Source organism: Melanotaenia boesemani, chromosome 1, assembly GCF_017639745.1.
Source record: "Melanotaenia boesemani isolate fMelBoe1 chromosome 1, fMelBoe1.pri, whole genome shotgun sequence".
Classification (NCBI taxonomy): domain Eukaryota; kingdom Metazoa; phylum Chordata; class Actinopteri; order Atheriniformes; family Melanotaeniidae; genus Melanotaenia; species Melanotaenia boesemani.
This window is the reverse complement of record NC_055682.1, coordinates 44,671,482-44,699,281: the sequence shown is the minus strand read 5'-3', so window position 1 is coordinate 44,699,281 and position 27,800 is coordinate 44,671,482. Positions and strand designations below refer to the sequence as shown.

The 27,800-nt window shown below is 43.0% G+C and overlaps 1 protein-coding gene and 1 long non-coding RNA gene across 3 annotated transcripts; one reads left to right on the top strand and one right to left on the bottom strand.

The window, feature by feature from the left end:
• c1h16orf87 (chromosome 1 C16orf87 homolog) lies at positions 1-25,307 on the bottom strand. 2 transcript variants are annotated; one of them, XM_041980682.1, is made up of 4 exons: positions 25,034-25,301; positions 18,671-18,770; positions 7,075-7,254; positions 1-752 (listed from the first exon to the last, which is right to left on the bottom strand). In XM_041980682.1, exons 1-4 carry the CDS (start codon positions 25,097-25,099, stop codon positions 634-636), a joined length of 465 nt encoding a protein of 154 aa, XP_041836616.1. In that variant the 5' UTR covers positions 25,100-25,301; the 3' UTR covers positions 1-633. The 2 variants fall into 2 exon arrangements, with proteins under 2 accessions (XP_041836616.1, XP_041836624.1); XM_041980690.1 differs by lacking the exon at positions 7,075-7,254 and having other exon boundaries at positions 25,034-25,307.
• LOC121636862 lies at positions 9,751-27,800 on the top strand. Its single transcript, XR_006009779.1, has 3 exons — positions 9,751-9,762; positions 20,817-20,826; positions 27,660-27,800. It is a non-coding gene; the product is annotated as an uncharacterized LOC121636862 (long non-coding RNA).

Here is a 27,800-nt window from a genome sequence, read left to right as displayed (position 1 = left end):
TTTCAATACCTCTACATCCTGAACTTTAACTGGATATTTTATGAAAATTTTTGTACTTTTAGACAAATACCCCCCAAAAAAACAACCTTGATATAGCTCGGGGAGTGGCTAGAAAACATATTGCTGTTACATGAAAGTCAGATTCCCTGATTCCGCCCTCATATTTTCACATGGTAAAATGTCTTAGTTTCATCATTTCATATGTTGCTTATATTCTACTGGGAATACATTATAAATGGATGAAGTTTAAAATCATTGCAGCACAAAATGGTCACATTTATTTCCAAAATGAATTCCTTTATTATTTCGTCCTTCTAAACTAAATCCATTTAAAATAAGAAAGCTTTCGAATACAGTATAGCCGGGAGTACTGTTGACAAAACAGGCAGAAGATGACGTTTTTCATGTTTATCTCAACAATGTAAACCTGTAAAACACACAAACCAGAGTAATAGATCATTCTGTCCCAAAAACTCAGCATTTATGCAGCACATATGTGCATGATGCCTAACGTGACGTCATTTTGTTTCCTGCAATAAAGTGAAGGACACGCACATCAAAGTTCAGCTCCAGCGTGTTCGGCCATCTTTGGTCATCCTCCTACTAGTTATATCCAGTTGTTAAGGCTTGGATCTATAAGATGAGTGTCTGACCCAGGATCTTGCGGTTGATCTCAGCCAAGGCCACAGAAAACACAAAAGCCTTCTCATCAGAAAGACCAGCGTAAATATCCACCTCCTTCTCTTGTTTCTCTGTAAACACACAAAATAATCAGCAAATTAAAATCTGTCAACAGTTATTTTATTCAGGTATAAAACTTGTTTGGATGAGTTGCTGCAGACGGTTGATCTGATCAGGTCTAATTTCTCTGGTGCAGTGGCTACATAGGTGTGCCAAACTTTTTTATTTGAACAACATTGAAGTCATTATATTCAAAAACAAAATTAATTGAACTGGATGAAACTAAACTGATCCTGAGATCATATGGAGCTGCTTCTGGAAAACTAATCAGAAATTTATGCTTGGAGTGGAACATTATTAGAAACATCTCCTCGTTAGCTGGACAGTATCAAAACTCACAGGACTCGCTTTTTCAACAGCTTCTTTCCAGCCACAGTCAGACTGATGTCAAAACAAAACTACTGAACTTATGCAAAATGCAAAAATGTGAAAGACACTATCTCACTTTAATTACATGTGCATGTGCAATATCTGACCTGCACTATCATCACCTTGAAACAGGATGATGTCTTTTATATCCCCTCCTGTATAATGTGCAGTTCCTCTGATCAGTGTTCAGTTGCTTGAGAATTTCATGTGCAATATTCTCCCTCTCCCCCTACCCACTCCTCTATCTCACCATACCTTCTGCTCTTGTACAGCGCTGTATAGTGTATAATAGTATGGCTATATACTATATTTTATATTTTTTTGTATTTATACATTTTTTGCTATAGTTTATTTTCTAATGTGTACAGTGTTCATCTATTCTTGATTCATCTTTTCTCTCCTTCTACTTAAAACTGACTCTGAAAGAGCCCTGCACAAGAATTCCAATGTACCTTGACTTTTTGGTTTTATGTACAAATGGCAAATAAAGAACTTTGAACTATAGACCAGCTGTTTTACATGGAGCTATTCTCCAGGACCTTCTCCGGCTCAGACATTGGGCTGGGTCTGATGGAGGCTGCTCTGGTTTCTCCTCCTGGTCTATCAGTTTATTCTCAGCCAGAAGCTTCAACACAAGTACATGCAGCTTTGTATTTTTTCTGGAGCTGTGTCACATAGGATTTATGAATTTTCTGGACATCTTCAGCGTTTCTGTCTGCCTCTTGGTCGCTAAACTAAACTTCTGGAAAAGACCTGATCTCTGTTGGTTTAGGTGATGTCACACAGACGAAGGGCTGCAGGGGTCAGAATTCATCCAGCTTTTCTTCTACATGTGGCTTGGACACCATGAAAAACTCCAGATAAGAGATCACCCACACTGGAGCAAACTCCCCCAGATTCCAGGTTTTATAAATAATTCCAGTGTTAATGTCAGATTCTAAGTGCTCTAATGTCGTTCTTTGTCGTGCTAGATGTTTTGCGTGCTGCAAACCAACACACAACACGGTGTACCACCATGGATCTGAGCTGTGCTGTCCTCACAACACGTGTCTATGTGAAGCTAGACAGCCAGCGAACAAAGCATAAAAAGTAAAAAAAGGCTCTCCACACAAGGCTTGCTTTTCTTGATCTCATTGAAGATCTTTTATATACTTTTATATTGCTTGTGGTTTTTTGTAACTGAAACATACAGACAGGGAAAAACAAATCACTGACTGAAAGATACTTCTTAATACCATAGTATGGTTAGCCTAGCTTAAACAATTGCATGCATATCACGTTGTGCATTACACTGACACATTTTGAGCAACCAAAAATATCTCAAACACAGATACAGGGTTTCCTGAACACATTGATACTCACAAAGACGAAGGTTTCCCAAGGCACGAGCGTGTAAGCGTACATTTAACGTATTTATGAGCCGTTCCCTCACTTGTTTCTGCCAAAGCACTTCACAACATTACCGGAGAAAGAGCTGTTTCAAAGATTGTTCAATGGTAAGAGCGCTCACTCGCTCGCGTAGTTACGCATACAATATGACAAAGATCATTGTGTTACAGATGTCTCCCACTGATTAGATTTCAAAACCCCGAACATTTTAACTGCTTTTAGCATGAAATTACATTTACTATTCATTAACTACAAACTCCTTTTTACCATTTTTATGTAAATTATTCACAATATGAGCTGATTACAGTTTTTGACCTAAAGGCATCACATGAGCCCATCAGAGAAAATCCACATCCTCTCTGACTTCAACTGGCTCTCTATAATGGTATTTATCCTAGAGCTCAGGAAGGAGGGAATGAACACTAAGCTCAGGAACATAAAAGTCCTGCACCTTGACCTGAAAAATGTTGGCAGCACCACGTGTGGCCAAGAAAAAAAGTTAGGGGCATATTTTTAGTCGCATGTGGCTGTGTTGCAGTCTAGAGCTGCTTGTGGCTAGAAAGAACCAAAACCCCGGTAGTGTTCCCCTGTTCTGAGATCCAGGTGCTGCAGGTGAGTTCTAGGTTTTTTTTGGGGTACTACCCACATGTTAGAGGTGTGGCTGTGAAAAGAGTGCAGTCCTACAAGCTCCTTGGAGTCCATATATACAAGGATTTCTCCTGGTCACTAAACTTCTCTGCCATCACCAAAAGAGCACAGCAAAGGCTCTATTTTCTCCAGCTTCTCAAAAGGAACAGAGTGGAGCAGAAGCTGCAGGTGGCATTCTACAGGGCAACGATGGAGAGCATCCTGACATATTGCATCTCATTGTGGTATGCAGGTTGTTCAGCTGCAGACAAAAAGGTGCTTCTGAGAGTCAGCAGAAAAGATCATTGGCTGTCCCCTACCTCCCTTGGATAACCTTCCTACATCACGCTACCTCAGCAGAGCAGAGCTTCAAAGTGAAGGACCCCTCCATCACTTTAAACTGTTGCCCTCTGGCAGGCGCTACAGAGCTGCTAGAGCACAGACATCTCGGTTCAGAGACAGTTTTGCAGACGAAAAACTGCAGACAGTTTCAGAGGCTTTTGCAATAAGCCTCCTAAACAAAATCTGACCCATTTATGACCCCTGGCACCTTATTAGAATGTGTTACTCAATTATTTTTTAATTGATTTTATAGATTTAATAGATTATAGATTGTAACAGATTTTAATCCATCCATCCATTTTCTCCCGCTTATCCGAAGTCGGGTTGCGGGGGCAGCTGCCTAAGCAGGGTAACCCAGACTTCCCTCTCCCTAGCCGCATTCACCAGCTCATCCAGAGGGATCCCGAGGCGTTCCCAGGCCAGCCGATAGATGTAGTCTTCCCCGGGGCCTCTTTCCAGTGGGACGTGCCTGGAACACCTCACCAGGGAGGCGTCCAGGAGGCATCCTAACCAGATGCCCGAGCAACCTCATCTGGCTCCTCGAGATGTGGAGGTGCAGCGACTCTACTCTGAGTCCCTCCCGGATCACCGAGCTTCTCACCCTATCTCTAAGGGAGAGCCCGGCCACCCTGCGGAGAAAACTCATTTCGGCCGCTTGTATTCACGATCTCGTTCTTTCGGTCACTACCCACAGCTCATGACCATAGGTGAGGGTAGGAACGTAGATTGACCGGTAAATCGAGAGCTTTGCCTTTTGGCTCAGCTCCTTCTTCACCACGACAGACCGATGCAGAGTCCGCATCACTGCAGACGCCACACCGATCCACCTGTCCATCTCCCGCTCCATCCTTCCCTCACTCGTGAACAAGACCCGGAGATACGTAAACTCCTCCACTTGGGGCAGGACCCTATTGCAGACCTGGAGAGAGCACTCCACCCTTTTCCGACTGAGGACCATGGTCTCGGACTTGGAGGTGCTGATTCTCATCCCAGCGCTTCACACTCGGCTGCAAATCGCTCCAGTGAGAGCTGAAGATCACGGCCCGATGAAGCCAACAGAACCACATCATCTGCAAAGAGCAGAGACCCAACCCTGAGGCCACCAGACCAGATCCCCTCGACACCTTGGCTGCGCCTAGAAATTCTGTCCATAAAAGTTATGAGCAGAATCAATGACAAAGGGCAGCCTTGGCGGAGTCCAACCCTCACTGGAAATGATTCTGATTTACTGCCGGCAATGTGAACCAAGCTCTGACACCGGTCGTACAGGGACCGGACAGCACGTACAAGCGAGTCTGGCACTCCACATTCCCGGAGTACCCCCCACAGGAGTACCCGGGGGACACGGTCAAATGCCTTTTCCAAGTCCACAAAGCACATGTAGACTAGTTCAGTGAACTCCCATGCCCCCTCAAAGACCCTGAAGAGTGCAGCGCTGGTCCACTGTTCCACAACAGGGACGAAAACCACACTGCTCCTCCTCAGTCCGAGGTTCAACTATGTAATAGACTAGGGGTCCTCAATCTAGCCCCCTGAGGGCTGGTGTCCTGCAGGTTTTAGAGGTTTCTCTACTGCAGTCCACCTGACACATCAGTGGGTAATTAGCACATCAGGTGTGTTTTGTAGGGAAACTACACCGGCCCTCAAGGACTAGGATTGAGGTTCCTCCTCTTCGAGACAGTGTGGTTTTCGTCCCGGTTGTGGGACGAAAACCACACCGCTGCTCCTCAATCCGAGGTTCGACTATCCGACGGACCCTCCTCTCCAGCATTCCTGAATAGACCTTACTGGGGAGGCTGAGGAGCGTGATCCCCCTGTAGTTGGAGCAAACCCTCCGGTCCCCCTTTTTGAAGAGGGGGACCGGAGGGTGAACCAGAATCTCCTCGAAGCCGTTCAGAAGTCATTCTCCATGGCCTCTCCAAACTCCTCCCATGCCTGAGTTTTTGCCTTAGAGACCGCCAAAGCTGCGCTCCGCTTAGGCCGCCGATACCCATCAGCTGCCTCTGGAGTCCCACAGGCCAAAAAGGCCCGATAGGACTCCTTCATAAGCTTGACGGCATCCCTTACTGCTGGTGTCCACCAACGAGTTCAGGGGTTACCGCCACGACAGGCATCGATGACCTTACAGCCACAGCTGCACCAAGCCTCCTCGACAATAGAGGCACGGAACACAGCCCACTCATACTCAATGTACCCCGCCTCACCCGGGACATGGTTGAAGCTCTGCCGGATATGGGAGTTGAAACTCTTTCTGACAGGGGACTCTGCCAGACGTTCTTAGCAGACCCTCACAACACGCTTGGGTCTGCCAGGCTTGACTGGCATCCTCCCCCACCATCTGAGCCAACCCACCACCAGGTGGTAATCCGTTGACAGCCCCTCTCTTCACCCGAGTGTCCAGAACATGCAGCCACAAGTCCGACAACACGACTACAAAGTCGATCATCGAACTGCGGCCTAGAGTGTCCTGGTGCCAAGTGCACATGTGGGCACTCTTATGCCTGAACAAGGTGTTCGTTATGGACAATAACAGAAGTCCAACAACAAAACACCACTCGGATTCAGATCAGGGGGGCCATTCCTCCCAATCACGCTCCTAGAGGTCTTGCTGTCGTTGCCCACGTGAGCATTGAAGTCCCCCAGCAGAACAAGGGAGTCCCCGGAAGGAGTGCTCTCCAACACCCCCTCCAAGGACTCCAAAAAGGGTGGGTACTCTGAACTGCTGGTTGGTGCAAAAGCACAAACAACAGTAAGGACCCGTTCCCCCACATGAAGGCGGAGGGAGGCTACCCTTTCGTCCACCGGGGTAAACCCCAACATACAGGCGCCAAGTCGGGGGGGCAATGAGCATGCCCATATCTGCTCGGCACCTCTCACCGGGAGCAACTCCAGAATGAAAGAGGGCCCAGCCCCTCTCAAGGACAGTGGTTCCAGAGCCCAAGCTGTGCGTCGAGGTGAGTCCAACTATATCTAGCCGGAACTGCTCAACCTCGCGCACCAGCTTAGGCTCCTTCCCCGCCAAAGAGGTGACATTCCACATCCCTAGAACTAGCTTTTGCAGCCGAGGATCAGACCGCCAGGGTCCCTGCCTCTGGCAGCCTCCCAGCTCACACTGTACCTGACCCCTATGGCCACTCCTGCAGGTGGTGAGCCCACGCGATTTTAATGTATAAGTTATTATATGTCTTGTGTCTCTGTTTTTTTATGGGTTTTTATGTTTTTATGTATTCGGAGTGCCAAGCAATCTCGTTACACTTCTATGTGTAATGACAAAATAGGCTTTGAATTGAATATGTTGACGCAGCTATTGTTTAAGAGCTGGAAATGCCGGTATATCTTGGAAAAAAAATGCTACATGGTCATGTTACCTTTGGCCTGCTTGCACACACCTCGAAGACTGGTGATGAGCAATACCGTTTATTGAGCACCGGTGTGTAACCCCGCCCACAAACAAATTAGGTCAATTAAGAACAGATACAATCAATATACAATAACAACAACAGAATAGAATTGAATTGTTGTTCATTATACAGAAACACCATCCTTACCAGTTCTGCTTGTAAAGGGGACTTTCCAACAATCATCGTCAGTGCAGAAAACATTTACCTTTCTCTTCTTCCTGTTTCTTCAGCCCCACTGTTTTTGGTCTGCCCCGCCCCCTCCGGATGGTATCTGATTGGCTGTTGGTTCGGGGTCTTCTCCGGTTCTCCATGTCACTGGTTAATGGGGAGTCAATCCTCTCTTTACGAATACGCTCTGTTCTTCTTCGCTTAAAGTTCAGCATGTCTGAAAAATGACAGATGATAAAAGATGGAGGTCTAGAAGGTATTTATAGCAGTATCCTGGTTACACACAGCTCACACACAGCCAACCAACAAAAACCAGTCTCATCCTCCATCTTTTCTTCCCAGTAAAAGATGAACAACATGTCAGATGATGAAACGCTGTACCGCTAAGTCCATTACGGGTTGAGGGTAAGCTGGAGCCTATCCCAGCATTTTTAGCAGGTGAGAGGCAGGTAACAGAGGCCTGCACTACGAAGCATGAATAACATACCCTGGATTTCTCTCTGTTACCTGGCTGACTTACCCAGACATTCAGGATCTGGATAAGTTGTACTACAAAGCTGGTTATCAACTCGGTAACTCAACCCAGGGTTTTCCATTTATGATTAGTGTGCGTTCACATAAAAGTGGTGAAAATCGCAAACATGGACAAACCCTGCAGAGCCGTGTATTTTACCATGGAGGAGCAGACTATTATTCTTCAAAAATACGGAGAATTTAGAAATAGAATTCAGGCTAAAAGCAACACTGTTGCTGCAGCAAAAGCAGGAAGGAAAGCTGGCAGAAAATACAGACTTCGTTAATGCCCAAGTTCGTCAGATTATCAATATTAATTAATGTGACAATATAAACTGACAGCACTCAGATCACTGTATTACAGCACAAACATTCCTGGGAATGCTTCATTTACGTCATATTTCCCAGTTCTGTAAAAGATCCGCTCCCATGTGAGCGCGTTATATGTTGGAATTTCAATTACTCCACCATGAATGAACAGATAGTTGTGCGTTCCATAACTCAATGGTTCTGTACTTATGTGTGAAAAAGAATGATCACTATCATTAACCTCCATTTGAGAAGCAACCCTAGTGGAGCTAAAAAGACTTGGGAGCAAGTAAAGAACAAATATAAAAACATAATTCAGAGCGGTCAGTGACCAGGTTTCATTACCGTATCTGTTGTATGGATGAAAGGAGCACAATTGATCTGATATTCAGCTGACATGTATCTGTGTCTTTCCATCTCCTTCAAGGTTTCCTGCTGTCTTAAGGCTTTGTCCTTGCTTCCAGTCGACAGGATGTTTTGGCACAAATCTTTTGATCTACTGGCCCATACTTTATGTCTACTCTGTTAAACATCTCTAGTGCCATCTTTTTTGGGGTCAGTGTTTGATGGTTTGGATGGCACTAAGAGTGTTGATGCTCATGCTGCCACTTTCGAGTCGATGATTTCCGACATATAACTAAAAGATGACTCTACCTGTGGCCATGGAACACTGACAGTGCTGCCTGTACTGTTGTGGTGAGAGCTGGGTATCTTCCCATTTAAAGACATCTGCCCACCAGCTGACAGCATCATCTTTAACTGTGAACTCTGGCAGGCTCTGGTCTACACCATACTGGAGAATCTAAGATAAGAACCATTTAATTATCCCACCAGGGACATTTAACCTCCACAGAGGCAAAATATAGGGTTAAAAAATAAACAGCAACAGTAAATATCAAAAGCATCCACACAAGACGCACAAACAAACATTACATAGTAACATTAGGGAGGTACATTATTCAGCTAATCTTGCTGAACATCCACATCAGCAGGGAGAAATTTGTTTAACTCTCCATCAGCTCTCCCAGCAGACATCCAGTCATGGAGTGTCCCCTTACAATAGGGTCAACAGCAGACAGGCACTCCAGGGTCATGCTCTCCAGTGGTAGCTTGCTCTGCAGGTATTCCCCACATGCAATGTACCCCTGGTGTACTTGGTCCAGGAAGGGCTTCAGCAGCTGTATAAATATTAGCAATAACACACTGGTATAGTATTGCTCCTTTATCATTGGCAAATGGCTTTTCTCCAAAAGTTGGGTAACTAATCTTAAACCACTCACATGGTGTTTTGGATGCTCCCGTCTGAATCAATCTGCCACCTGACCCATGGCGCATCCCATGCAACAAGACGTCAAATTGCTCAATGTTACACTGTGTTAGTCTTGCATCAGCTGTTGTCTAAACAGTCACATCTAACAAAAACGTAGAAGAAGAAACACAGTAACAACCGGAATACACAACACAGAGCACAGAATGGACGAGGGAATGGTGGTCTTGGGACTATTGTTAACAGAAAAAGCCAGAACTGAAAGAGAACTGGAGACGGCGTGAACACGGACTTTATTTACTTCCTTGTACCCCAGCCAGCTCGCTCTCTGATTGGCTACATTCCGTACAAGTCACCATTCACGCAGTCACAATGCACGAGTCGTCAGTGTTCCTCAGAAATCGGGTCGTAAATCAAGGCCGGCTTTACGCAGGGGCAAGAGGGGGCAGTGCCCCCTCAAACAAACATTCTGCCCCCTCAATCAAATGCGCCGAAATGGGCAAATCTCTCCAAACGCTCTCTCCCCTCTGTACTGAACTCTGTGTGTCGGAGCTTCACAGGATCCATTGTACTGTCTTCAACAAGTCCTTCCCACCACCACAGAAAACAACCAATCAGTGTTTAGTATGCAAATGAGTTGACATACAGCCTGATCTTGCGGTGTCATATTTCTCCCCCTCGTAGAGAGAGCGGCTGCTGAGCTCCAGCGGTAAAACTTATAGAGTAAAGCTCTGTTAAATGTGTTGTAGCGATACTGAATAAATACTTATAATAACAGACGTATTTATTGCATCTATTCTGTCAACTGGGGTTTGTTTCTGTTCTATTTAAACGTGTCTACGCCTGTTAGTAGGAGCAGTGATCAATCACGCACGGGCCATAGATGTGACTACCTCCTCGGTACAATACAGACTGAGGGAAAACGAGCTGCGCATATGAGACCCCTCAAGCTCCGCCCAGCCTTTAGTTCAGCATGCTAGTTTGAAGAAAAAAATAACAGAAAGTTTCACTCTACATTCCCGCTGCTTTCAGCAGTTCAGCTCAGAGCTTCATGTATGCCTTGTTGGTTCTTAAAATTTTGATGAAGGATCATTTAGTTTTTACTCATTTTCATTTATTATTATCATTATTTCCCCCTGAAGGTTCACTGTCTTATTTTGGTAGGGGGTTTAATTTTTTGCTCTGTTATTGTTGTGCTTGATAGTTATGATTCTTTAATCATTATGGTCTATATACAGACAGAAACAAACACACAGATAGTTGAGTTTATTGTTATTAGTTTCAAATTTATTCAAAATGCTTAGACATCTAATGGCTGTCCAATAGGGCAATTGTTATTTTGTTGGTTGTTAAAGCTTTGATAATGGATCATTCTTTTCTTTTTTCTTACTTCATTTTGTTATTGATATTTTCTGTTCCCCCCCTGAGGGATTGCCACCTTATTGTGGTCAGGGGGTTTGCGTGCCTCAGTGACTCTAAGAGCTATACCAGCAGGAGCTTTGGTTTCAGGTGGGACACCCAAGCTGGACAGGTCTTAGAGTAGAGGCCTGACAAAGTGCAATCCATTTCTTTGAAGTTGGACTCCACTAACAGCACAGTTCCGTTAAAGAAACACTTAAAAAACAACAACAAGAAAATGCTGAAGTATGTACTCATAATGCCCTCTTCAAATTTATGCCTGCCCCCTCATGTATGCATTCCTAGAACCGGCCCTGTCGTAAATACTGAACATGTTCAATACTTCCGATTCTCGGCTACAACCTGTTTTGGAGTGGATTATCGGGACAAATCTGCTTGTAACACACCATAGACCAAATGATAATTGTACAGAAAAATGTTGTAAGAGTCAGGATAATCGGGCGTTTGCCGTCCATGGTCGGGAAGAGGCAAAATCGGGTCAAAAACAGCCAAAAAATCTATGTGTACCAGGCTTAATGCACAAACGCACACGACAACCTGTCGTGTATGAATATAATGAATATTCAGGGTAGCTCAGAACTCCTAGTAGCCAGAACTCAGGGCAGAGCACCTGGCTAAAGTTAGGGGCTAATAGGCGCATTCGGACAGAGAAGTTCTAAGAACGCAGTTCTAATAACTGCCCTAGTTCTAGGAACTACCTTCCCCAGGGGAACTGTTTCATGTTGCATTCACACATGAGTTGGGGGCGGTAGCGGGACCAATGTGATGCATACGTCTGCATCACAGTGACGTGTGACTTTTGCAGCACATAACAAAACAAAACCCGCGAAAAATAAGGAAAATACAAAACACCACCACCAAGCTAATATGGAGAGCGAAGCGATCGCCATGTTCATGCTCGGCTTGACGGAGATGTTACTGATGGACGATAAAATCAGGCGTCTAATGTTGAGGCTGGAAATGCACGTAGAGAGTGTCCAGAGTAGAGGAATCCAGCGGCAGGTGATATTTCTTCGTTTCATGAAGCAAGAAAGGCGAGCAGAGTGCCGCAGACAGAGGAGACGTCATGTAAGTTTAGCTTATTAAACATGCAGCGATTATATACGTGTCTTATAAGTAAACATTTCAGACGGTTTTCTACTGTCTGTGTTGAGCAGATTACAATAAGTAATTTATTGTAACTCGTGTTCTGTTTCAGACGTTGCTGCAGCTCATTGAACCTCCTCACCGTCCGGCTGGTCCGGAGCAAAGCTGATAACTAGCGGGAAAAGGTTGTTCTCAATTTTACCGATGAGCAGTGGATAGAGAATTTCTGTATGTCCAGGGAGACATTTCAATACATCTGTGGCCGCCTGAAGCTGCACTGGAGAGGATGGACACAACCACCTGCTGCAGATACTGAAGGAGATGGAGAACAGCCTGGATGTTTTACCTCCTGCCTTCCAGCTAATCACTACACACCTCTTCATAATAAGCATCATGTTCTGGAAGTTCCACAGACAGAACATACATGTATACATGATGTACACATTTAAAGAGAAAACGTTCCATAGAAAATGTTCATTTTTTGTTATGTGCAAAATAAAGATCTCATCACCTGCTTTTAAGCTTTGTGTGTTTATGGAATCTATCAGTAGAAGGTGGAGGAGTAATCCATCATTGGAGGGCTGTTTCTGACTGATTTATGGTCTAGAATTATGAGATACAGTCACACAAAATTAGCAGAATATGAGGGTTAAAATGTAGTAAAGGGTGGTGAAATGTTTACAGGTGTGTACTTTTCTGTCATTTAGCAGACACTTTTATCCAAAGCGACTTTTATAAGTGTCCACAAGTATTTGATGCTGGACCTTCGTTAAACATGATGAACTTCATCCTGTGCTGCATTTTAAAAGTTGATAAACTGGAATGTAACGCACACTCCAGGATAAAGACTTAAACTGTAGTGAGTAAAGATGGATTATTTAATATTTCATAGCTATTAATGGTTAATAACTACTTAATATTTTTATTAGCTAACATTTCAGAGATGCTGCCAAACCACATCTGACAAAAACTGAAAACTTCAGACTCTTTACAAAGTCATTTATTTTTTATAGTGAATAAAGTCGAGCAGAAATAACTATTTACATGTGTGTATATGATGATCATATCACTTTGGCTTTTCCTGCCATCCTGTCCAGTCCACCCAGAGACCCTCCCTCACAGATCTCTGCTGGCTTCAGTTCTGCCCGTCCAGCCGTTGCTCTGTTCCTGGAAGACCTGCAGCATGTTGAAGCTGCATCGCTTTGCTGTTCAGCATCTAACAGCTGGTCCTGCACAGCAGCCAGAAGAGAGTCGGCCCTTTTTCTATTTCATGGAAAAAACAGGGAGGGTGGAGACAGATACTTAACACATCAACTATAATAAAATATTTTGAATTGTAATATAAAAACTCAACAAGATGCCTGTACAATGCAGCAGGATGTTTTTTACCAGGTCCAGGGTGACAGAGGGTGCCGGCAGCTGGCTGGTGCTGCTGATGGTGGTTGATGCTGGTTCTGGTTTAGTTGCTGAAAAGATAAACATTTTAGAATAAAAAACCAAGTTATAAACATGAAGGATGCTAATAAAGCCAACCTTTCATTTTAATATATAGTGTAAAATTCTCAATCCTCCAGGACTGCACACGTTCTAACTGCAGTCATTTCAACTGGAATTAAACATTAAATAAAAAACGTTTAAGTCCAGTTGAAATGACTGATCCTGCCGTTTCAGTCAGCTCTGTGTGGCTCCATTAGTTCCCCTTTTTCCATTTAAACCAGTATCTGTACAGGACTGTCTCAGAAAATTAGAATATTGTGAAAAAGTTCTTTATTTCTTGTAATGCAATTAAAAAACATGAAATGTCATACATTCTGGATTCATTACAAATCAACTGAAATATTGCAAGCCTTTTATTGTTTCAATATCGCTGATTATGGCCTACAGCTTAAGAAAACCCAAATATCCTATCTCAAAATATTAGAATATCATGAAAAAGTATACTAGTAGGCTATTCAACTAATCACTTGAATCGTCTAATTAACTCGAAACACCTGCAAGGGTTTCCTGAGCCTTGAAAAACACTCAGCTTGGGTCAGTAAACTAAATCACAAGTATGGGGAAGACTGCTGATCTGACTGCTGTCCAGAGGACCATCATTGACACTCTCCATCAGTAGGGTAAGACACAAAAAGAAATTTCTCAAAGAGCAGGCTGTTCACAGAGTGCAGTTTCAAAGCACATTCACAAAAAGTCTGTTGGAAGGGGGAAATGTGGCAGGAAACGCTGCACAACCAAGAGAGATGACCGCAGCCTTAACAGCATTGTGAAGAAGAGCCGCTTCCAGAATTTGGGGGAGCTTCAAAGACAGTGGCCTGAAGCTGGAGTCCAGGTATCAAAAGCCACTGTTCACAGACGTGTCAGGGAACTGGGGTACAATAGCCGTATTCCCATGGTCAAGCCACTTCTGAACTCAAGACAGCGGAAGAAGCGTCTGACCTGGGCTATGGAAAAGAAGCACTGGACAGTTGCAGAGTGGTCCAAAGTCCTCTTTTCAGACGAAAGCAAGTTTTGTATTTCATTTGGGAGTCAAGGCACCAGAGTCTGGAGAAAGGCTGGAGAGGCGCAAAATCCAGGTTGCTTGAAATCCAGTGTGAAGTTCCCACAGTCAGCGATGGTTTGGGGAGCCATGTCAGCTGCTGGTGTTGGTCCACTGTGTTTCATCAAGTCCAGAGTAAATGCAGCTGTGTACCAAGAGATTTTAGAGCACTACATGCTTCCGTCTGCTGAAAAGCTCTATGGAGATGATGATTTCATTTTCCAGCATGATCTGGCACCTGCCCACAGTGCCAAAACCACCAGTAACTGGTGTACTGACCATGGCATTACTGTCCTCGATTGGCCTGCCAATTCCCCTGACCTGAACCCCATAGAGAATATGTGGGGTATTGTGAAGAAGGAGATGAAAGACACCAGACCCAACAATGCAAATGAGCTAAAGGCCGCTATTGAAGCATCCTGGGCATCCATAACACCTCAGCAATGCCACAGGCTGATTGCCTCCATGCCACGCCGCATTGATGCAGTAATCCATGCAAAAGGATTCCCAACCAAGTACTGAGTGTTTTAATGGACATTTTCAAGTGTTTGATTTTGTTTTGCTGTTATAATTTTTTTTTTTTACTTGGTCTGAGGAAATATTCTAATATTTTGAGATGGGATTTTTGAGTTTTCTTAAGCTATAGGCCATAATCAGCGATATTGAAACAATAAAAGGCTTGCAATATCTCAGTTGATTTGTACTGAATCCAGAATGTATGGCATTTCATGTTTTTTAATTGCATTACAGGAAATAAAGAACTTTTTCACAATATTCTAATTTTCTGAGACAGTCCTGTATATGGGAACATGGTCTGTTTACATTTAGCTTTATCTCCATTAAATCAAGAGCAGAGAGTTTTCTGTGCATTAAAGCTGTTTTATTTACCTGATCGATGCGGCTGCTGGTGGCAGCAGGAGCAGGATGCTGTTTGTCTCCGTCTCTGATGAAGTAAACATGGATCTGAACCATTTTATACAAAAAAGATGGAAAACAGGTGAAGTAGATCAGCTCAGCTATCTGGGTTGTATTTGAGAACAATTCATAGGACTATACAGAAGCTTTAACACTTCTGGTCCTGTTTACTAACCTTCAAACTCCTCTGAAGATGTTTTCACTGCAGATGATCACCTCCACACACAGGAGTCATCTGCTGCAGCGTTGCCTGAGTAGACATGTCGGTGGTCCAAGGTGTCGAATTTACTGGTTTTTCAGTTCGTCCCGCTCCGCTTGTCGTGGTCCTTAATTTATTTGTGTTCTTGTGTGAGTTTTCTACATGCGCTGCTTCACGTTATCCCCGCGTTCTCTGACTGAGAATGGATCGTCGAACATTTTCAAATTCAGCTGCGAACCTCTAAAACTTCTCTGAATATCCTCTGTGGCGTAGACGGTCAGAAACTAATTTTGACATCCTCGTCGGTCCATGTACCGCATGCTCTTTTTGTTGTCGTCCGCAGCTACAACCGTAGTTTTTTAAATATGGCGGGGACACAAGATGCAGAAATCTGGCAAGAGGCATCGCTACCAGTCACGTCATGAGGGTTCCTATAGAACCCTGAAAAGACCTTGCCTCGGAGAAGGAGCTAAAATGGTCCTAGGAACTGAAGGCTTTGGCCCTTAGTTCCTATATGTCTGAATGCACGAAAAATGTCATTTATAGATCCATTCAGAGCCTATGTCCTACGTTCAGTGGAGGCAAAACGAAACCATCACCTCAGCTTGGAAGAACTGTAATAACCTACATGACACCCAAGACATCACTGCCCAATCTGTAAAAGCTTTAATCCCAGTGTAAACCAGTCTGTAGAAGCTGGACCTTTTAATCCCAGTTTAAATCCGGTCAGTAGCACCTGAAGCTTTTAATCCCAGTATAAATAAGTCTGTAAACCTAACAATTAGAGCAGTTTCAGGTCTTTAGACCATGTCTTCCTCTTGGTCTCAATCATCTGACTCAGCAGTTCCACTTCAAACAAAACTTTAAGAGGAAAAGACAGAACACCATGGAGAAGCCTGGAAATCAGGAAGCTGAAAGAATCTGCAGGAGAGCAGAAAAGCGATGGAGAAAAACTCAACAGTCCACCATGGAATCTCAAACAACCCAAATTCCTTTTTAAAACCATCAATATGTTAATAAATGCTGATTTTAACATGTCCTCCATGCCTGCATCAGATGCTGCATGTGACGACTTTGCAGACCATTTCAGGAATAAGATTGATACTATCAGATCCAGTCTTCAATTTAAACATATGTTGTTCTAAACAGACCTGAAGCTCTGCTTTTACCTGAGGAAACACTGGAGAGTTTGTCCTGGTTGGTGTGAAGATGCTTAGTTGAGTTTTCTCCCAACTAAACCCACAACCTGCCTTTTAGACCAATCTCCTAAATCACTTTTAAAACATTTTATAGTTTCTTTGAGTATGAACTTTTAATACTGTAAACTCCTCCCTTCAGACGGGCATCTTCCCACCTGCCTGTGGTAAGGCCCTTCTTCCTTTAATAATTACTACAGCGTGTGTGTGTGAGATTGTGTGTGGAAGAAACTACAATGAGGTGTGTTTTAATTTCCTGTTATACAGGTGAAACTCAAAAAGATTAGAATATTGTGCAAAACTTTAATTAATTCTACTTAAAAAGGGAAAACTAATATGTTATATAGACTCATTACATGCAAAGTGAGATATTTAAAGTATTTATTTCTTATAATTTTATAACTTACAGATGAAAACCCAAACATCTAAATCTCAGTGGTCCAAAGTTCTCTTTTCTGATGAGCAAATCCTGCATCTCATGTGGAAATCCAGGTCCCAGAGTCTGGAGGAAGACTGGAAAGGCAACAATCCAAGACTCTTAAAGTGCAGCGTGAAGTTTCCACAGTGGGTGGTGATGTGGGAGCCATGTCCTCTGGTGCTGGTCCACTGGGCTTTATTAAGTCCAGAGTCCACGCAGAGTCTACCAGGAGGTCTTAGAGCTCTTCATGTTTCCTTTGTGGAGATGTGGACTTTATTTTCCAGCAGGACTTGGTACCTGCCCACACTGTCACAAGAACCAGAACCTGGTTCAAGGACCAAGGATTACTGGGCTGGACTGGTCAGCAGACTCTCCAGACCTGAACCCTGTAGAAACTCTGTGGAGTCTTTCCAAGAGGAAGATGAGACACATGAGACGGAGCGATGCAGAAGAGCTGAAGGACTGAAGCATCCTGGTCTTCATTCCAGCCAGCAGGACCACAGGCTGGTAACATCCACACCGCATGGAGGCAGGAGTCCATGCAGAAGGACTAGACCAAGACCTGGTTCATATGCAGGACTAGACTCTCACATGGTCACAGTTCTGGATTCAGTTTTCGTTTTATTAATTTCATGTTATATTCTAATTTCTGAGATTTAGATTTATGGGTTTTCATCACCTGGAAGACATGATTATCACAGTTATATTCATAGGTTCATATGCAGGACTAGACCAAGAACTGGGTTCATATGCAGGACTAGACCGAGAAGTGGGTTCATATGCAGGACTAGACCAAGAACTGGGTTCATATGCAGGACTAGACCGAGAAGTGGGTTCATATGCAGGACTAGACCAAGAACTGGGTTCATATGCAGGACTAGACCGAGAACTGGGTTCATATGCAGGACTAGACCGAGAACTGGGTTCATATGCAGGACTAGACCGAGAAGTGGGTTCATATGCAGGACTAGACCAAGAACTGGGTTCATATGCAGGACTAGACCGAGAACTGGGTTCATATGCAGGACTAGACCGAGAAGTGGGTTCATATGCAGGACTAGACCAAGAACTGGGTTCATATGCAGGACTAGACCAAGAACTGGGTTCATATGCAGGACTAGACCAAGAACTGTGTTCATATGCAAGACTAGACCGAGAACTGGGTTCATATGCAGGACTAGACCGAGAACTGGGTTCATTTGCAGGACTAGACCGATAACTGGGTTCATATGCAGGGCTAGACAGAGAACTGGGTTCATATGCAGGACTAGACAGAGAACTGGGTTCATATGCAGGACTAGACCAAGAACTGGGTTCATATGCAGGGCTAGACCGAGAACTGGGTTCATATGCAGGACTAGACCAAGAACTGGGTTCATATGCAGGACTAGACCGAGAACTGGGTTCATAAGCAGGACTAGACCAAGAACTGGGTTCATATGCAGGACTAGACCGAGAACTGGGTTCATATGCAGAACTAGACCGAGAACTGGGTTCATATGCAGGACTAGACCGAGACCCGGGTTCATATGCAGGACTAGACCGAGAACTGGGTTGCTCAATATTCTATTGTTTTAGTTTCACCGCTATACTCTGGTGTGTGAAGGCTTTTAAATTTAGTTTTTAATATGCACAATTTATTAAATTATGTAAATCACTTTGTGTTGCTTTGTGCATGAAAAGCACATATTAAACCAGCAAATATTAAACCAGAAAAACAAACAAAAAACAAAGTTTTTTACTAGAAAAGATGGTCTGTGTGGAGGGAAGCATACCTGCTATGGCTGGCGAGGAGCACTCATTTAACTTGGCATTGAGAAGCTTCCTGCTGATAAACACATAACCACACGGGCAGGACTTGCAGGCTACCGGGATCTAAAACCAGGAAACATGAAGAAGATTCATTACCAAGACTATGGAGGAAAGGTCATGTGCAGCATAATATGAAACGTGCAGCATATCAAACGTGTAAAATGTAAAACGTGCAGCATATGAAACATGTAAAATGTGAAACGTGCAGCATATGAAACGTGTAAAATGTGAAACGTGAAGCATATGAAACGTAAAATGTGAAACGTGCAGCATATGAAACGTGTAAAATGTAAAACGTACAGCATATGAAACGTGTAAAATGTGAAACGTGCAGCATATGAAACGTGTAAAATGTGAAACGTGCAGCATATGAAACGTGTAAAATGTGAAACGTGCAGCATATGAAACGCGTAAAATGTGAAACGTGCAGCATATGGAACGCGTAAAATGTGAAACGTGCAGCATATGAAACGTGTAAAATGTGAAACGTGCAGCATATGAAACGTGTAAAATGTGAAACGTGTAAAATGTGAAACGTGCAGCATATGGAACGCGTAAAATGTGAAACGTGCAGCATATGAAACGCGTAAAATGTGAAACGTGCAGCATATGAAACGCGTAAAATGTGAAACGTGCAGCATATGAAACGCGTAAAATGTGAAACGTGCAGCATATGAAACGCGTAAAATGTGAAACGTGCAGCATATGAAACGCGTAAAATGTAAAACGTGCAGCATATGAAACGTGTAAAATGTGAAACGTGCAGCATATGAAACGTGTAAAATGTGAAACGTGCAGCATATGAAACGCGTAAAATGTGAAACGTGCAGCATATGAAACGCGTAAAATGTGAAACGTGCAGCATATGAAACGCGTAAAATGTGAAACGTGCAGCATATGAAACGCGTAAAATGTGAAACGTGCAGCATATGAAACGCGTAAAATGTGAAACGTGCAGCATATGAAACGTGTAAAATGTGAAACGTGCAGCATATGAAACGCGTAAAATGTGAAACGTGCAGCATATGAAACGTGTAAAATGTGAAACGTGCAGCATATGGAACGCGTAAAATGTGAAACGTGCAGCATATGAAACGCGTAAAATGTGAAACGTGCAGCATATGAAACGCGTAAAATGTGAAACGTGCAGCATATGAAACGCGTAAAATGTAAAACGTGCAGCATATGAAACGCGTAAAATGTAAAACGTGCAGCATATGAAACGTGTAAAATGTGAAACGTGCAGCATATGAAACGCGTAAAATGTGAAACGTGCAGCATATGAAACGTAAAATGTGAAACGTGCAGCATATGAAACGTAAAATGTGAAACGTGCAGCATATGAAACGTAAAATGTGAAACGTGCAGCATATCAAACGTGTAAAATGTGAAACGTGCAGCATATGAAACGTAAAATGTGAAACGTGCAGCATATCAAACGTGTAAAATGTGAAACGTGCAGCATATGAAACGTAAAATGTGAAACGTGCAGCATATGAAACGTAAAATGTGAAACGTGCAGCATATGAAACATGTAAAATGTGAAACATGCAGCATATGAAACGTAAAATGGGAAACGTGCAGCATATGAAACGTAAAATGTGAAACGTGCAGCATATGAAACGTGTAAAATGTGAAACGTGCAGCATATGAAACGTGTAAAATGTGAAACGTGCAGCATATGAAACGAGTAAAATGTGAAACGTGCAGCATATGAAACGGAAAATGTAAAATGGTAAATATGTTTAACTATGTGTTCAGCGTGTGTAACATGCCAATGTGTTGCAGTCAGTCGTGTTGGAACAGGGAAACATTGAAAACGGCAGGACTTCGGCCCTTGTAGGCCCAAACTGAGCAGCCCTGCTTTTACCCCGTTAACTCTGACTTTAAGTCGTTCCGTGGCGCCTATTCTTATTGTTCCTGTTCAGGATGTTTCTTTTCTGATGAAAAAACCTACCATGAACACACCCCAGAAACAAAAGATAATTCTGTTTTTTTGGAGGTGAACCAATATTCTTACACAAAGAACAAATAGTAAATGAGTGTTTGGTGTATCATTTTTTGTTGGTAATAAATCTTCTCCTGTAGGAACGTCTGTTCATTCATGAGGAAAATGAATGTGTGGGATGAGCAGCAGAGGAGAGGAGGCGGTCCAGATCTTCTCTGCTAACAGCTGATTCTGCTGGTGATTGTTTGGTGTTTGTTGAACTTTAAGAACTTTAAGTCATCCATCCTCTGGAGGTGGTCGCTGATAAACCTGCTCTGTCATGGACTGTGAAGGTCTGGGATCACCACTGGTTTCACCTCCACATCTGTCTGCACAGAGATTTCCTCCAGTGACGACCAGCCTTGTTCATCCAGGGAGGAAGATGCTGGTCTCACTCCAATAAAATGCTGCAACTTGGTTTAACAAAACACCAGCATCAGCTAGTCCTGTGGTCTGGGTCCAGTCCAGATCAGACAGACCTGAGCGCTGTAGCAGAGTCCTGCCTACAGGTGCTGCTGATCTCACACCTGGAGGTCAACATCCGGGTCTCATTTATAACCCTGGTCTCGTTCTCAATGTTTCTAGTCTCCATCCAGGTCTTTAGAGGCTCTGCCCCCGTGTGAGCGTTTGTGTTGTTAATTCCTCACCATGACGACATGAGTAGTTGTGGTTAAATAAATTCCTGGTTCTGCAGTTCTGCCATGTGTGGCATTATCTCAGATCAGCCCTGGTGGAGCTAAACGGGACCAGATCCAGAACCAGGACAGAAACCTTCTTCATCTGTAGGGTTGGGCATTGTTTGAATTTGAATGATTCTGGTTCCAATTCCGGTTCCTAACAAGTCTCGATTCTGATTCTTTTAAGATTCTTGGTAAAAAAAAGTTTACATGCTTTAACTTCATCATTCCCACCTGGTTGCCGGCGACCCGGTCGCCATTTCGTTCGATAAACTACAACTTCTCCAATAACATGCTTGTCAATATAGGCATGCTGCGTTGTTAGGCGCTCAGATTCTCTGCAATTGAGCCACATCATTTATTTTACAACACAGTAAAAGAAACACTATGGCTAGCAACAAAGCTAACAGGACTTCTTACCTGTTTCGTGGTAATGACATCACATTATCATCTATTCCATGATCAACTGTATTACTTTTCCACAGAAGTGTCCAGTGTTAAAAAATATCAAAAATAGTTTGCCACAAAATTATTCCAAGTTATGAATTTTTCCAGTATGATCCTTATGAATGTCTGTCTGCAAACTCCTTCCTCATATATAAAATCAAATTTGCGGTCCAACAGCCATCTGACCTTTCTGTGAACCCAGCGTTGTTGGGTACATTTGTATTCCTCACCTTTCTGGCCAAAAAAGAAAAGTGTCCCCACTGTTTTATGTGGCATTTTCATCCCAGGACACCTGGAGATACACAACAAGCGCTTCCTGCTTGGCTAGCCAAAACGCATGCACTCCTTTTCTTTGCAGCCTGAAAATGTCTGTGATGATTGGCTGTCATTCATGCCAATTACAAGTGTAGCCAATCACTGGGCGGTAACCAAGCGGCAACCTCCGGCAGTAAAATGTGAAGCCTATGTGGAAGTGCAAAAAAATTGCAGGTCCCCCCTCATCCACTAGGGGCTCCAAAACAGTCAAACCCCATAGACTCCCATGTTAAAAAGACCAACTTCACAGCAGAAATAAACATGTTTAAAGCCTGGCACGAAAATCTATTTTAGGATTAATAGGTCAAGTTTGCCTTCATGACAACTGTGAGGGGGTGAATATTTTTCTAACTCATCCGTTTGGATGTTATTTAATCTTAAAATTCCGTACAATTAGGGGCGTGTCCTTTTGATTGACAGGTATCCAATATCCGAAAGAAGGGAGAGTGCAGCACAACCGCAGGTTTTTAGCCGGCTAGCAGTGCGCCTTAGCGTTAGCTTGCCTACCTCTGTTAGCTGGTTAGCTACCGTTAGCTCCCGGTTAGCTCAGTTAGCTCTTAGCTACAGGCAGCTTGGAGTTTGATAGACATCAATCATCCACACTCACAGCCCCCTCTCAGCTCCACCTCTTTGCCCATTTTTTGTATTTTCTGGGAGCGACGGCAGGCGTGACGCTGCCAAGATGGCGACGGTAGGAACCGCCCAACAAGCTTCACTTTTGCTCTTCAGAAACCTACAGGTGACGTCACGGAGGCTCCGCCCATCTTTTATATACAGTCTATGGCGGTAACACAAACACTTCCAGTGGATTCTTACTTGTTGGTGTTCGGCGGCTTTGTCTTCTGGTCAGCGGACCAGGGACTGAAATTAGGAATCGAAATTTAAAAATCTTAATAATTCCTGGAGAATTGGAAAGTAAGTCCCGGTTACAATTGATGTTCGATGCCCAGCACTATCAATCTATCCCTAAAACAACCTCCACTCACCATCCACCACCAATCTGGACAGGATGTTCTAACAATGGTAGGGCTGCACAATTAATCGGATTTTGATCGTGATCACGATTTTGGTGGCTACAATTAAATTAATCTGATCGTCAACGATATTTACATTCAAAATGCGACTCTGCTGCATGCATCTCTGATCACATACATTCTCAATCTGTAGTCTGCCAACCACCAGGGGGCGAACGCAAGGCCAAAGCTTCATTAAGCTGCCTAAATAACGAGGGCGCAGTGGCGCACCCCTTTTACAGTTGACAGCTAGTTGTACTCAGTGTTGCCAACGTAGCAACTTCGTCGCTATATTTAGCGAGTTGTCAATCGCCTCTAGCAACTTATTTTTTAAAAAAACAACAAACAACAGGCGACAAAGCGACTTTTTCTGGTGATATTGGAGACTTTAGGAGACTGACGTGAAAGAGCGTATAGTTTACTCCTCAATGAGGACTGGGTGCTGCGCAGACCCCTCCCCGTCCAAAAGCACTCAGTAGAGGCTTGTTCCTCACGCAGCAGCAGCTGCATTCAGAGCAGGAGACGATCGCATCTGTTTCATGAGCAGGCTGAAAATTAAACGTACATAGCTGCTGCTAGATAATCCCGCGCTGGCTTACTGTCAGATATTAATGTTTATTAATGAAAAGTGTGGACATAAACATTAAAAAAGTTAAAAGTGTTGTGACATGTTGCAGACTCCTAATTAAAAAAAATTACACTTAAAAAATTTAAACTTAAAAAATAAAGAAAATATTGACTGAAGAATTAAATTTTGTAATTTTTTTGCTGTTCAAAACATTCTAGGTTGTCTTTTCTTCAATTTTTGCCTTTCTCACAACATCCCTCTCCATGGTAGCATCCCTTAAAACTGTATATACTAGTGATGGGATGTTCGGCTCTTTTCAGAGAACAGGATTTTTTGGCTCCCAAAAGGCTCTTGATTTAGCATCTTTTGTAGCCCCATAATTTACATTAACTTCTCAAAAATTAATGGTAAATGTATTATATTTTTTATCATCTATTCTAATTTAAAGTTTAATTTTTCACAAAAAATTGTTGCCACATAGTTTGTTTATAATTGGTGCAATAAAAATACATGTTTTTCCAAACACGGTGAATAATCGTGATTAATAATCGTGATTACAATATTGATCAAAGTAATCGTGATTATTATTTTGGTCATAATCGTGCAGCCCTAAACAATGGGGGGCATTTTTGAAGCGATCTGATTGGTCAGGAGATGACACTTTATACTGGTTGCTCTCTGATCCAGAACATAACCTGCTGCAGAGCAGGTTAGCCTTACCGTGGTGATTTACCCAGTAAGAAGTTAACCAGCGTTACAGGACAGAAAACCCCGGGTTACCACCTGGATATGATAAAGTCCAGCTTCCGGGTTCAGGCCTCTGGTCTGATGATCTCCCACCTGGATGTCAGCATCTGGAGAACCAGAAGCTGAAAAACTGAGTGGACAGCAGAAGCAGCTGTTTGCTGAACCTCATCTGGGCATTTTCTCATGGAAACATCCTGCTACTTGTCACCATTTAAACCAGAAACGTCCCATCAGCGTGATATTTATACCAAAACGCTTGAACAGAAATAATCCACCAAGCACCACTTCCTGCCTTACTAGAAACATCTGTAAAGCTCAGCAGACTGCAGGTGATGGTTTACTCCTAAATAACCGGTAGCTGATGTATGAGTGAGATTAGTAGTACAGCTCTGGAGAGCTGCCATGGAGACAGGAACTGGAGCCTAGTTAACTGTGGCCAGCTCAGCCTTCATCCACCCCGCGTGCTCCGTCTGAAGACCCGGGACTACCTCCTGCTGCCATGAATGTTTTCTATTAATATCCAGAAATGGAAATGAACAACAACCGGACGGGGTAGAAATGTCCCATCTCACCTGTTGGTCGCATTCAGGACAGGATTTAGTAGCCATTTTGACCTTCTTTGTTTTATGAGTCGACATAGTCCGTTTTCTGTCCTCCGGAGGCGGCGGCTACTGCTCTCTGAAAGTCATGGACGGCGAAGGGTTCCTCTAACATGCGGTCATTCATACATGCCACAAGCATGCACCACGCCGGCTCAGAACACACAGTTATATGGCTGTTTTAGAACTACTCGGTTCTGATACTGGTAAAAATGTGAGCATGCGCAGAACGTATCCATCTGTTGATGAGCTGCGTTCAGGTTCCGTGGGGAAAGAGGATCAAAACAATATGGCGGACAGAAACAATGAGATTATTGATGAAGAAAGAAATGAAAACATGTTTTCATAAAATGAGATATCCAGAGTTATTTAGTTATTTGTACTCTTTTAAAGGGGCGTTTTCTGTCCCTAAGGTTGACTAAAAAAGAACATGGAAAAAATTCCAATGAAAAAAAAGTAGCTGTGATTCCCTTATTTTAGAAACGTCACAAACCGTCCTAATTTAGGATTGAAGAGGAAATGTGGTGTGGATGCTTCTGGTTCTTTATTTGTCTGAGAAGATGGAGAAAACATACTTGGCATTAAATAAAGAGTGAAAAGCTTCATTAGCAAAACTTCTCATCTGGGAAATTGGAGGTCTCTGAGACATATGACCAAATTAATTTAGCAAATAAATGACTGTAAACTGTTGCTGCATCAGATTCACTATCAGCTCAGATTCTCCATCACATGGTAAAATGTCTCTGTTTCATCTTCTGACATGTTGTTTATCTTCTACTGGAAATAAAACATGGAGGAGGTTTATAATCATATCCAGGTGACCTGTCCTGGGCCTACTGCACAAAACCAAGATAAGGGATGAAGTCTGGATACGTTGGTCATCCTGGATCAACTTATCTTTAATACGGTTGCAGTAAAGCAGGACAGGGAAACACAGGATGTGTTATGGCATCAGTTACCATGGAGATTTATTCCGTGGAGCTATCCTGCTCCAGACCAGGCTAAGTTCCAGGGTTTATTTAATTTTATTCCTTATTAAAGTCAGCGGTCACCATGGAAACCAATATTTATTCTACTGCCCACTAAACATTGTTATCGCGTGCAACTGGACCCGGTCATTATTGATTTAGATAAATGATTTTACAACATTAGATCATTTACACTTTCCCACCGACACTGTGTAAACACAGAGTAACATGATGCTCCTTTACTGAATAAGGATTAAACATGAGCTCCGTTCAAAGCTAAAGTCACACAGAGCTCTGCTACGAACATTTTCAGCTGAGATAATGTACATTGGTGTTCAGGACCAACACACACACACTATTTATAAATATATATATATATACATATATATATATATATATATATATATATATATATATATTTCTATTTTAATTTTTTCAGGCAATCCTCTGAAATGAATAGATAGATAGATCTTTATCTTTATTTGACATAGTACATTTAAAAACGTGTCTGCCTTAAGGTGCCTAATGATGCTGTCATTCATATTAAATACAATAAAACACACAATCATCAACATTCAGAATTCAGTCACACACACAAACACATACATACATACACCCCTATATATACACACATATATGTACAGTATGCATATTAATTCTAGCAGCATTTAGATCAGTTACTACAGTGGGAGAAACGCTGTTTCTCAGCCTGTTTGTCCTCGTTTTGAAGCTTGGTGATCATCTGCCTGATGGCAGCAGTTGCTGTCCAGGCTGGGATGCATCACTGAGGATGCTCTGAGCCCTTCGGAGGTCCTCCAGTGTGGGGAGAGGGCAACCGATGATATTTTGGGCAGTGTTGACAACCCTTTGGAGGTCCTTCTTCTGAGACATCGTGCAGCTGCTGGACCATATACACATAAAATGCTTTCTATGGAGCAGATGTAAAACCATACCAGCAATCACTGCCTGATGTTATCACTCCGAAGGATATGCAAGAAGAACAGTCTCTGCTGGGCCTTTTTCACCTCACAAAGGTGGTTGCGCACCGGCCAGGTTCTCCTTGATTTGGACTCCCAGGAAACAGAAGTGTGTCTCTGGCTGTGTCCGAATGTACACCCTACTCCCTAACCCCTCGTTCACTACATAGGGCTGCACTACATAGCACGCTACATAGTGCACTCATTCTCTTTGCGATTCGGAATTTGCGATTTTTCTTCGCCGGAAACCACGTGACTACCCCCGTCACCACGGCAACCATAACCCACGTGACTCAATGCAGTATTCTCCATCGGAGAAATGGCACAAGTTTTAAATATCTTCTTATTGATGCTAATTCAGATTTTAATCGTCAAAATAAGTAAACAACGGCAGAGAAGACGAAGGAGACATGTGATGAGGAGAAAGGCACCTGTTGCGTTAGCAAGACACCACGTAAGTAAAATTTTTTTTTTGTATCCTGTTTATGACAATCAGACAACGCCATCATCTGGGCAAAGTTAAATGTACTTTTGGTCCTCATCTCAAATTAAAAGCTGCTGTTACAGCTAGTTTTATGGGAGATCAGTCTCCTTTCTCTATAGAGAACACTGAAGGCCTTTATGTAGACCAAGAACAGGCCTCAACTCAGTAAGGTAAAGTTAGAAAGATATTCACAGATTCAAACTTCCGGGATCAATAAATCTTAGCTGAGACGTTCTTAAAACACAAACGATGCCTATGTGCAATTATAATAGCATAAACTACGAGCTACAAGGACCAAAATGTTGATTTTT